The sequence below is a fragment of the Peromyscus eremicus genome, chromosome 14, assembly GCF_949786415.1.
Source record: "Peromyscus eremicus chromosome 14, PerEre_H2_v1, whole genome shotgun sequence".
NCBI lineage: Eukaryota > Metazoa > Chordata > Mammalia > Rodentia > Cricetidae > Peromyscus > Peromyscus eremicus.
Window position 1 is genome coordinate 59,449,502 of NC_081430.1, and position 12,284 is coordinate 59,461,785.

General features: G+C 49.2%; 1 protein-coding gene across 1 annotated transcript in view; it reads right to left on the reverse strand.

Moving 5' to 3' along the window:
- The window catches only part of Cdc42bpb (CDC42 binding protein kinase beta), a 78,437-nt gene that overhangs the window by 22,737 nt on the left and 43,416 nt on the right, over positions 1 to 12,284 (reverse strand). Inside the window, exons 3-5 of the mRNA XM_059279033.1 lie at positions 9,572 to 9,655; positions 6,293 to 6,388; positions 2,519 to 2,667 (exon numbers count right to left, since the gene is read on the reverse strand). Of these exons, the coding sequence (XP_059135016.1) occupies positions 2,519 to 2,667; positions 6,293 to 6,388; positions 9,572 to 9,655 (329 nt within the window). The remainder of the gene's footprint in view (positions 1 to 2,518; positions 2,668 to 6,292; positions 6,389 to 9,571; positions 9,656 to 12,284) is intronic.

Consider the following 12,284-nt stretch of genomic DNA (forward strand, 5'->3'; position numbering starts at 1 on the left):
ACTGTTTCCCTGAGTGTCAGGCAGCAGCTGTGAGGGAGGGGGCAGTGCACAGAGTTGTCACAGTCCACAGAGCAGCGGTTCTCCATCTTCCTGATGCTGGGACCCTTCAATACAGTTCCTCATGTTGTGATCCCCCAACCATAAGATGATTTCATTCAAAACTGTAATATTGCTACTGTTATGAATAGTAATGTAAATATCTGATATGCAGGATACCTGATACACAACCCCTGTGAAAGGGTCATTTGGCACCCAAATGGGTCATGACCCACAGCCATAGAGGAGGAAGAAAGGAGCCCAGCTGCGGCCTGTGCTTGAGGTCTGCTGTTGAGTTCACCAGTACCATTTGTGTTGGTGCCCAAGAGACTCACTTCTGACACGGCCAAATAAAGTTTTCTACTTCCTCACAGCACCCCTACCTGAGACTGGACGGCATCAACTCTTACTGTGTTACATCGACATACAATCTGAGTTGAGTTGGTTTGAGGAGAATAAAAGTTTCTGAATTATATGTGTTTACTCCTAGAGGTCAAATGACAAAGCAGAACTTCTGTGTGGTCAATTACAAATGAGCAGGGGCTGGAGAGACGGCTCAGGCTTGGTTCCTGGCACTCCCACCAGGCAGCTCAGTTACTTCTGACCCCAGAACCTGGGGATGTGACGCCCTCTTCTGGCCTCCATGGGCACTGCACACACGTCACACACAGAAAAAGCAGAATATACACACACACATTGACAAAAACAAAATTTAAAAATTAAAAGGAAGAAAAAAAGAGAAAGGATAAGCGATTTTAAATATAACCTAATTGGGGCTGGAGAGATGGGTCAGTGGTTAAGAGCACTGGCTGCTTTTCCAGAGGACCCAGGTTCAATTCCCAGCACCCACATGGCAGCTCACACCTGTCTGTAACTCCAGTTCTAGGGGATATGGCATCTTCACAACATACATGCAGGCAAAACACCAATGCACATGAAATAAATAAACAATTTCCCTAGAGCCTGTGACAAATACAAAGCTATTTCTCTCTGTATTATAGAGCCGGCAAAGTTCTATCACAGAGACAGAGTACAAAATGTAAATGTTAAGAACCCAAATAGGGCTAATGTGATGGCTTGGGGGTGCAAGTCTGATGATCTGAGTTCTATCCCCAGAACCCACACAAGGGTGTAAGGGGAGAACTAATTCTCCAGTCTCCATACATGACTATACACACATGGACACCTCTCTCTCTCTCTCTCTCTCTCTCTCTCTCTCTCTCTCTCTCTCTCTCTTTCTCTCTCTCATGCACTGGGCATTAGAGAGATGGTTCAGTGATTAAAAACACTTGCTGCTCTTCTAAAGGACCCAAGTTTGGTTCCTAGCCCACACTGGGCAGCTCACAGCACCTGGCCTCTGCAGGCTTCCATACATACATGGCGTGCACACATGGCACACACATAGATGCATACACATAAAAATAGTATTTTAAAGTGAAAACTGGAACTGCAATAGCCAGGCCTGGTAGCATGCACCCCTATGATCCCAGCTACTCAGGAAGACCACAAGTACCAGGCCTGCCCAGGTGACTGGTGCAAAATGTATCATGACAAAAGGGCTGTGTGTGGAGCAGCTCAGGGGCAGAATGTGAAGCTCATGTCTGAACCCTAGCAGTGAAAATAAGAACCGTAATCTAAGAACTGCAATAACCCACAGAAGCAGGCATAACCCAGTGAAGAGCACGTGGGGGGAATGCACTGATGGAAGCTCTCTGAGCTACAGGGAGCACTGTGTACTCGGGGCAGCTCCTGTGGTCCCCAGTGGGCCAATGCCACCCCCGGGACCTGCTGCATCCCCTGGTAATGAGGCAGCACTCTGTGAAATGGAAAAGTCCTTCCTTCCACAGTGGGTGCTCTGCTCCTTAGGGAGTCTCCTCACAGAGGCCTGAGGCCTTGACAAATGCCAAGGCGAGCTGGGTGGGGTGCAGCACCAGTGTACGCTCAGCTCACACAAGGCCCTGGATCCCCAGAAACATAAAAAGCAAAGAACAAATCAACACCACAAACACTCATCTCTGCAGCTCTGTGAAGAAGGAAAACACAGGAGCTGCAATGTCAAAAACCCCAGCAAGTTACCTGCAGCTTGACACTCTCCACAGGTGATCCAGGTCACTCACAAGTCCCTTCTCAAGAAACCACCACAGCAAACAATGAGGCCAACAAAAGGAAGCCAGATGCTTAGAAAACACAGCTCGGACTCCAGAGACCAGAGAGCGCCTCTCCACTCAAGTCACTCCAGGGAGAAACCCAGGAGAGCAAGACCGAAGAAGAATGGAGCAGAGTAAAGAAAACATTCCTTCCTGGTGTACAGAGCTCATGACATGGCTTATGGGGATTCACAGTAGGTTCTCAGAAAGCAGACAGGAGGACTTGTCACCTGCAGGATTCCTCAGGGGGCCCCGAGACAAGGAATGACTAGTTAAAAGGAGAACTTTGATGTTTAATGTAGTATTCATAAAAGTATTCATGAAAAGGTGGTTACCTGTGCACATAGTGAAGCTGATGGATCGAATCAATGGCCAACACCATTTCGCCAATGTAGAACCTTGCCATGTCTTCTGGAAGCTTGTCTTCAAATTTACTCAGCAGGGTCAGCAAATCACCGCCCACATAGTAATCCATAACCAAGTACTACAGGTTAGAAAGAGAGAATACAGTTCTTAACATCAAACCTGACAGCTGACTACCATGGAAACTGTTTGACTCAAGGCCGGGTCTGACAAGTAGCCCTGGCTGGCCTCCTGCCCCAGGCTGGCCTCCTTCCCCAGGCTGCAGTGTGCTAGGATTACAGGCATATGCAGTGATCTCCTCTCTCAGAAAACACCCTGATGCGCTGTGGTGCTGCTGCGGTCCAAATGCACACAGGGCAGAGAACAGAGTTCACGAAACAATGAGCTAGTCAGTGAAGAAGGGCTGACGGCATCACTCACAGGGAAAGCCCGTCAAGAGCCGGGTTTGAAGCAGGAGCTCAGTTCATAGACAGACCATCCAGCCTGCAGGGTTGGTCCTCGAGCCACAGGAGGACATTGAAGAGAGGGGAGCTATCCAACATCACAGACCCCAGCAGCTCTTGTTGAAAAGATAATGCCATCAAAGCAGGAAGGGTGGCACTTATATGTTCAGCCACAGGCAGCTCAGGCTGCTCCTGCTTTACGGGGAGAAATGTCTTCTGCTAGGGAACCGAGTGCTTCCCTTCACTCATACAGCCCCGAGGCCAGTGTGTCAGGCACACAGTGTGTCAGGCAGTCTCATCTCCATGTCAACCTAAGTTTTAAGTCACTGCCATAGTAAGGAATATCCATGGCCTGGTTAACTGAGCCAGGGAAACCACCCTTTAACAAGTATTGAGATCTGATACAGTGACAGCTCTATTCTGCTGTGCCTCCAGCTACCTGAGCTAGGCCTGTTACCTGTCAGTCCTCAACACAGCCCTCCTCTCATGCCCAACTCAGGGCCCACAATCTCAGTAGGACAGAGGATGCATGCCCTATGGAAGTAAAGTGATCACCACGCCACTGTCTAAGAGTGGTCCACTGGGTGTGAGCAAACCATAGCACCCCTGCCTTAGAGTGGACCAACAGCTCTCACCCCGCTTCCAAAATTCCCCTCAGGTATCCCCTCCTCTACAAATCCTTCCTTCTTCCTGTATCCCCACCCTGTGAAGGCCACCTCAGCCTGCTTCCCAACCAACAGCATCTTTAGAGCAGACTCCTGCCCCCGCAAGTCTCCCGCCCCTCACCCTGCTCAACTTTTACTGCACAGAGCATCCTGGCGGACAGACACTGAAGTATCTGTTTCCATCACGGAGCACCCCTGACCCCGCCTCAACACTCAGCCCATTAGGGCTTGGGAGGTGAGGCCTGGAGTGTAGAAAATGGAAAATGTCCTTGCTCAGCAGGGTTCCTATTACTAAGGAAGACCACAACAAGCACAGAAGCTACTGAGCACAGACTATGGGGCGCTGGAGGTGGAGGGCGGGGCGGTGCGGAGGCCAGGAGGGAAGAGATGAATGTGGCAGCTGGAGCAAAGACCCGAGTCTAGGTACAGTGAGAAGGAAGCTAGAGCTTGTAGCAAGAGCTCAGCAGCTATGGTGGGGATCACCGAGACTTGAGGCCAGGCAGGCAGGCAAGGTGTTGTGTGTGGAGGAAGGTGGGTAGACACTCTAGAAACCCTGGAGGAAGAGAGCCAGGAGCTGCTAAAGGACATTTTTGGAGGCTGGGGGGACCTAGGAGAAATGAAACAGCACCCTTAAGAGAACAGAGGGTGAGAATCAGCACCATATACAGCCGAGCTCCAAGGGCCTCCTGTCTATCCAGGAATCTAAAGAGAGCTACACTGCAGCTGTAACAGGGCTATTCTGACTGACGGCTTCCTGAAACCAAGCTACAGAAAGGAACTTAACAGTTTATAGGACAGACCCAAAGAAACTTAGATGGGAGTAAGCTCTGCTTGTCATGCAGGCTTGAGAGTTAAGTCTTTCAGCTGGTGGTTAACAGGCTTCCTTTGATGAGACTTCATGCCACACATCTGCAACAGAAATCCGAACACCTACCACCAGCCCCCGGGCAGCAGAGGCATGCATGCTCCCAGGTGAGGCATGTCTCGGCCAGCACGGGCATCTAGCTGTGCTCCCCGTATGTCTCCTCCTCTCCCTTAGAACAACACAGTCCTATTCCAACAATTCCACTAGGCTCTGGTTCAGGCAGCAGGCCTGCTGATGCACCACAGCACACCCTAGAAGTTAACCCAAGAACTGGTATCTTCCCTGGAGATTCCTAACTGACATGTGTGAATTTACAATACCCCTGATAATGCCTGTCTCACACTTCACACAGCATCGCACTATTGATTTGAGAGAAGAAATTTAAAACACAACTGTATTCTACTGAACAGATCCGTGATGCCTAGTATTCCCAGAAAGCTCAAATAGTTCCTATTACAAGAGCCAGAGTTCTGGAGGGGGCCCACCTGAGCACACAGGCAGAAACAATCATCAGGAACTGAGCAACATCAACCACCTGCCCCAGCAAACCAGAGCAGGGACCCTGACATGGCTGCTGTCATCTGTACAAGGACTGTGAACACACAGCCACACACTCTGTGCCCTGGACACCCAATTATAAAAAGATGGCATTCACAAAGGCTTATATCATGGAGTCACTGAGAAGGCTGACCATGGCCTAATGTATCATGGGGTACCTGGCAGACACCAGCTGCCCTCTGCTGGGACAAAACAAACCTCTCTAAGTAAACAATACGACACATACCATTTACCACATCCTGGTGGTTCAAATCTCAAGCATTTTTGTTGTTTGAAAGAGATCGTTTTAACATGAATAAAAATTTTTTGCAAGCAAATGGACACTTGATCAAGGAGCTTCACAGGGCAAACAGATGAGGGAGTCCTGTCACACAGAAGAGCCTCAGCTCCCGGCTGGGGACAAGAGCAATTCCATCTGCTTAGCCACTGCTGAGGCAAGAGCACTGGTCAGAAGGAGGTAAGCGTGGCCCTGCTTCTCCGTGGTCCTCAGAGTCCACTCAGAACAGTCTCATTGGAAAGTCCCCCCCGGAATGGAACCCAAACAAGGCAGTCCTGAAGGCCATCACTTCTACGCTGGCCGCTCCAGGAGTGTTTCACAGCTGTCCACACTCAAACCCACACACGGGTGGACTTCCAAAGTACTCACGGAATTCTGAGAGAGTGCAGGCTTAGACAACAGAGGTGACTCGGCAGCACTGAGACACCCCAGAAGACCTGCCCAGGTCCTCATGCCCTCTGGAGACCCCTCACACGACAAAGGAGGAAACAGCTGTGCAGTGCCGAGCTAGGGCACCGTAACACCCCATGTGTTACTGCTTTTCTCTGACTCCTGACCCGCTGTCTTAGCCTTCATATTACTGAGACCACAGGTGTGCTACCACTGAAGCTGAGTTTCCTATGGTTATACACAATTCAAAACAGAAAAAAAAACAACAAAACAAAAAAGAATTTTATCCATTTAAAATGTTTTAAGAACCAAGTCACATAGTAAACTAATAGCTTGAGAAAAATGATGTACAAACTTTGAGAGAACCCAGTGTTAAAAATTCTACCTGAGGGCTATTAAATTGAAACATCCCCCGCCTCCCAGTTTTTTGTAGGCTAGTATGTACTTAACAATGTCTGTTCCACACTGTCTCCTGAGTGGCATCAAGGAAGAGCCAGAACCATGAGGGAAGAGTCCCTGGTGGGTTTGTGCCGAGCGCCTGAACCTACCAGGTAGTTCTCATCCTGAAAGGCATAGTGCAGCGCGGTGATCCACTGACAGTCGCCGTTCACCAGCACGTCGCGCTCTTCTCGGAAACACGCTGTCTGTGAGGGATGAGAGGACAGTCAGCATGGGAGCCCGTTTTCAGGTTCCTCGTGGCTTTACCCAGCAGGTCCGCATAGAGAGGATGATTGGACCACGGGCCTGAGTGCAGGGGTCTGAGGTGGTCTGCACTTGGCTGTGCTGGGGGGAGGTCTTTTGCTCCACCCCTTGGCGTCTCTATAAACACCCTGAGGCAGAGCCAGTCAGGCCCCGTTGGAATAGGTTCCAGGCCCTCTTGAGGTTATCCTGTATTTTCTATCTGTTTATCTCTACACTCTAAATCGTTCTATTAATATTTCCTGCTGCTCTCACTCAAGAAAACTCTGGGGAACTGTGGGGTTGGTGGGTAGCCACCCCGCAAGTCAGTCGGCATCCATCTAGGGCACTGGTTCCCAACCTTCCTGATGTTGAGACCCTTAATACAGTTCCTCATGTTGTGCTGACCCCCAACCATAAAATTTTCATTGCTACTTCATAACTGTAATTTTGCTACTGTTATGAATTGTAATGTAAATATCTGTTTTTTCTGATTGTCTTAGGAGACCCCTGTGAAAGGGTCATTCAACCCCAAAGGGGTTGCGACCTACAGGTTGAACCACTGATCTAGGGAACTGTCCACAGAACATATTCTTGAATATTAGTAGTCTCTGTTGTGACCATGATCTGCATACAGTAAGTACCTCCAATCCTCCTGACTGCCCAGAGCCGGATCTTTTACCTCACCTGGAACCAAACGCACCTCTGTCCCCAATGGCTTCTATAGAAGCCAAGAAACTGAACATATCTGCACTTTTCCTCTCCTGAGCCCTGGGCAAGGGCAAGGATCACGGAGACTACCAATGCCTTCCCCTTCCCCATGACACTCTGTGGCCCACACCTTAAGGTCACCCTGACGTGATGCATGGATTCAGCAGCAGCTCTCAATTGCACACCCCATCCACCACAATACATCCTCACACCTCTTTACTAACAGCCTCTTCATGTGCCCTGGGTGTGTGACACACGTGGTACCCAACCGCACACTTCTTCCTGATCTGAAACACTGTTTACCCCGTCTGCTGATTAACAATCACAAACAGCTGACACTCCCATATCACCCCCGAGGGCCAAGGACACACCGGTAAAAGGCTTTCAGGCCTGTGTGGTTAAAAAGGAAAGCTGAGAAAGCAAGTGTGTGTATACACATACATATACATACACACACACACACACACACACACACACACACACACGAGTGAGTACTTCAGCCTTTTCTGGGTGGCTAGTTCAACTGAAGCTGTGTGACCCATCAAATGGAATCAGCTGTAGGAAGGAACTCTTCAATCGGCTCTTCCGCCATGGCGCTGGATGCAGACCACACACCTTCCGCCTCCCACACTTTATGGCACACCAGCTGCTGCTTCCCTCAACTGCTTCAGTGATTCCCTTGTTTGCCAAAGTCTTTTTGTCAACCCGACACCAGCTGGAGTCATCCAGGAAGGAGGACCCTCAAATGAGGAACTGCCTCCATCAGACAGGCCTCTAGACAAACCTGTGGGGACTTTTCTTGATTAATGATTGATGTGGAGGCTCCAGCTCCTGCGGGCAGTGCCAGTGCTGGGTAGGGGGTCCTGAGTTATATAAGAAAGCAGGCTGAGCAAACTACGGAGAGCAAGCCAGTGAGCAGTGCCCCTCCACATCTCCACTCAGTTCCTGCCCTGAATTTCTTTAACGACGACAACTGTGACAGGGAAATGATAGCCAACCAAACCCTCCCTCTCTGAGCTGATTTCGGTCAGTGTTTTATCACAGCAACAGACACAAACTATGTGAGAGCAGAGAGAATGGAAGGAAGCCACTGGGTACCACTCCACGGCTGGTGATGCAGGTGGCTAAGGCAGTCATGGGGCTACCAGGTGACCGAGATGGTGACAACTTGGTCAACCCACATTCACTTCTTGAGCAATGACAGAGGGCAAGGTCTTATGTGTGGAGCTACATCAGAAACAGGAAATGGTACCAAAGGAGAACGAGACATACAAACAATGTAGACATCAAGAGCATGAAGTGTCTGTGGGAGGCTGGCTGGTCAACACTACCCAGTCCACAAAATCTGAAGCTCAACAAAGACCTAGTAATAGCCAGGGGTTGTAGTACATGCTTTTCATTCTAGCACTTGGAAGGCAGAGGCAGGAAGATCTCTATGAGTTAGAGGCCAGCCTGATAGTGAGTTCTAGACTAGCCAGGGCTACATAGCAAGACCCTTTCTCCCCCAAACAACTTTCTCTCTTCTCTCCTGTCTCCTCTCCTCCTCTCTCCTCCTCTCTCTCCCCCTCTCCCCCCTCCCTCCCTCTCTCCCTCCCCCCCTCCCCTCTTAAGGATTTTGCATATTATTACCTGCCCAAGGTGCAGCTACCAATGGCAAAACATGTAAGAAATCCGGGGCAACTGACAAGAAAGGTATGAGTAGCAAGATGCCAAGAGTCAGAAACTACAGAAGGGTCTTCCAAAAGGAGGTATACCTCTATCAAGAATATCCCGCCAGGTGGTGGTGGCGCACACCTTTAATCCCAGCACTTGGGAGGCAGAGCCAGGAAGATCTTTGTGAGTTCGAGGCCAGCCTGGTCTACAGAGCCAGATACAGGAAAGGCGCAAAGCTACACAGAGAAACCCTGTCTCGGAAAAAAAAAAGAATATCCCATAGCAGAGGGCAGAGCCTGGCCATACACTGCAGCTCCACTGAAGCCCAGACTGCCCTGGGCAAGCAAGGGGCTTGGCCAGAGGTGGGATCTGCAAAGACGGGGAGCCAAGGGAGCCTGGCAGAGTAAGAAGGGAAGAGGAGTGAGCATGATGGCTGGAGCGGAGCCAAGAGGAAGACAACTTGACGCTCACAAGGGACAGAAGGGCAAGGCTGAGAGTGCAGAAAGCAGAGCTGAGACCAGACGCTGGGTGTGGGGTGCAGGGACCAAGGGCAAGTGTGTCAAGATGGCCAGGCAGCTCCTTCCACCCTGATCCTTCCAGTCTACAACCCTCAATAAGGGACCGTGAAAGTATCTGCACCACGTGGGCTCCCAACAAAGGGTTTCATCTGCACGTGGCAGAGGACTATGGTGAATGTCTGAAGCGTCTCAGGCAGCTGCAAGGGCCACTGCAGCCAGTCCCTTCTCACACACACCATTTTTACTCATTACACACTCCACACATACCTCTGCTCGCTTTAGCATCTCCCATTTGTTGAGAATTTTCATTGCATAAATTCGTTCAGTGCTCTTCATTTTGACCACAGCAACCTAGAATGCAAATTTGAATTTAACAAAAATTTAGTTAATGGTTCAAAAGCTTTGCACATTTAAATGGCAATCCTAACTGCCTGGGAACTCTGAGAAACGAGAAGTCAAAAAAAGAGAAGTCTTCTATATGAAGAAAGATTTGCCCTTTAAACAACAAAACTTGGCTTGTACACTGTAGCTTGGATGGGACCACCTGGCTCAGTTAAAAAACACTTCAGTACTAAGCAATGGGAACCGGAGCAACATTTGAAGATTTTCAGTAAAAACAAACCCAGTCCTTTTGAAGTTGGCTTGTAGCTCTCAAGCTTTCTCCCTGCACTTGGGGGCGACCTACACACTCCTCATCCCTCAATCCCCAGGGCCCAAGTGCAAAGCTGAATGCTACCCTGTACCCTGTAACCCAGCACTGGGGAGGCAGAGCCAGCTGAGCTGAGTTCAGGTTCAGTGACACCCCTGCCCCCGCAAAAACAAGGTGGAGAGTGACAGAAGACATGTGACATCACCTTTAGGCTACACCAGGACCCCCAGGTACTAACATGTACAAATACCACCCCCACATATATACGCACACATACAAACATAGTTACCACTGTCAAACTATTTCTGAAATTAGATATTTCAACAAAGGAATTTCATGAAGCATTAAAAATTGACCTTGGAACATGAGAACAAAGTTAATATTTCATGCTAGTCCTGTGCTGGAAGAAAAAAGGAGACCAAAAAAAAACAAAAAACAAAAAAACAAACCTGTTTTAAATTAACTGTATGTTGCCAGGAGGTAGTGGGTTAAGCCTTTAGTTCCAGCACTCAGGAGGCAGAGGCAAGCAGATCTCTGTGAGTTTGAGGCCAGCCAGGGCTACAGAGTGAGTTCCAGGAAAGGCACCAAAACTACACAGAGAAACCCTGGGCGGGCGGGCGGGTGGGGGGGGGGGAGGAGAAACTCTATGTCCTGTGAGTGCAAAACAGTCCCTCTGAGAAAAGAGTCACTGGGGCTGGGGTGTGGCTCAGTGGCACTTCACTTGACTCACATGAGGCCCTGGATTCTCTCTCCAGCAACACACACACACACACACACACACACACACACACACACACAAAATAACACACACAAATAAAAAAAAGAAAAAGTAGTTACTAAGGCATTGGGTTGAACAATTAATTTTCAATGAAAGAAAGATTTCAGAAATCTTTCTCTGTCTCTCTTACATACACACACACACACACACACACACACACACACACACACACACACACACACAGAGCGCCACCACTGCCTGGCTGTTCATCTGATTTTTAACGTGACTCCAGCAGGCAGAGTGGCTGGGCTCCAGCTCCGAACTTCTCTCGTCCTTCCTGGACAACAGGCACACACCTTTAGTCCCAGCACTTGGGAGGCAGAGGCAAGCAGATCTCAGTGAGTTGAAGGCCAGCATGGTCTACAAAGCGAGTTCCAGGACAGCCAGGACTGTTACACAGAGAAACCCTGTCTCAAAAAAACAAAACAAAACAAAAAACAAAAAAAAAAGAAAAGAAAAAGAAAGAAAATGCCTCCATTAGATCTGGCTGTAGGCAAGCCTGTAGAGCATTTTCTTAATTAGTGAATGATATGGGAAGGCCCAGGCTATTGTGGTGGTCCTGGGTTCTATAAGAGCAGGCTGAGCAAGCCATAGGGAGCAAGTCAGTAAGCAGCACCCCTCCATGGCCTCTGCACCAGCTCCTGCCTCCAGTTCCTGCCCTGTTTGAGTTCTTGTCCTGAGCAGTCAATGATGGACTGATGTGGAAGTGTAAGCCAAATAAACCTTTTCCTCCCCAATCTGCTTTGTCATGGTGTTTCATCACCACAGTAGTGACCCTGCCTAGGACACCCGGTCTGTGTGTTCTCACCTGAGGACAGGGTCTCAGGTGGTGCAGAGCAGACAGGTAGACAGCAGACAGGCAGACTGGTGGCATGTGAAAGCCTAGCCCAGAAGGTACTTTGTGAGAGGCTGAAGAGAGGAGTTGAGTGCTGTGATAACAATGACAGACAGGGACACGCCAAGGACTCTGATTTGATGGGAGCACACTCAAGACTCAGGATGAACACCACCTGTGCCCCATAAACACACACATTACACGTTCATAAACACAAACCTCAAACGGATCAGACAGGAAGACAATTTCTCCCAACAATGACTGGCAACTGTCCACCCCTTTTGTGACTTGCTCAGTGCTTTCAGAGACAGGTACAAAGATTGGCCCACTCCAGGGACATCAGGCTGCGGTGACCTCAGTCAGAGGCCAAAGGTTTAGTTTACGGCAGGGGAAACCTAAGGGTGTACGGCCACAGGAAAACGAGCAGATTGGCTAGAGGACTGAGCAAGGAGGTCTGGGTACAAAGTCCAGGCCACAGGGACCAGGGAGGACAGTCACGGATGATGTTGAGTCCACCAAAGGATAACAAGAGTACACAAGGAAAAGAGGGGTTTCTGTTTGCTTATTTTTTCTTTTTTAATTTGCAGTTTTCTTTATTTATTGTTTTTTGGGATAGGACTATATAGCCCAGGTTGGACTCAAACTCATGGCAATCCTCCTGCCTTAGTCTCCCAACTGCTGTATTACAGGTATGAGCTAATATATACCTTATGGGAGT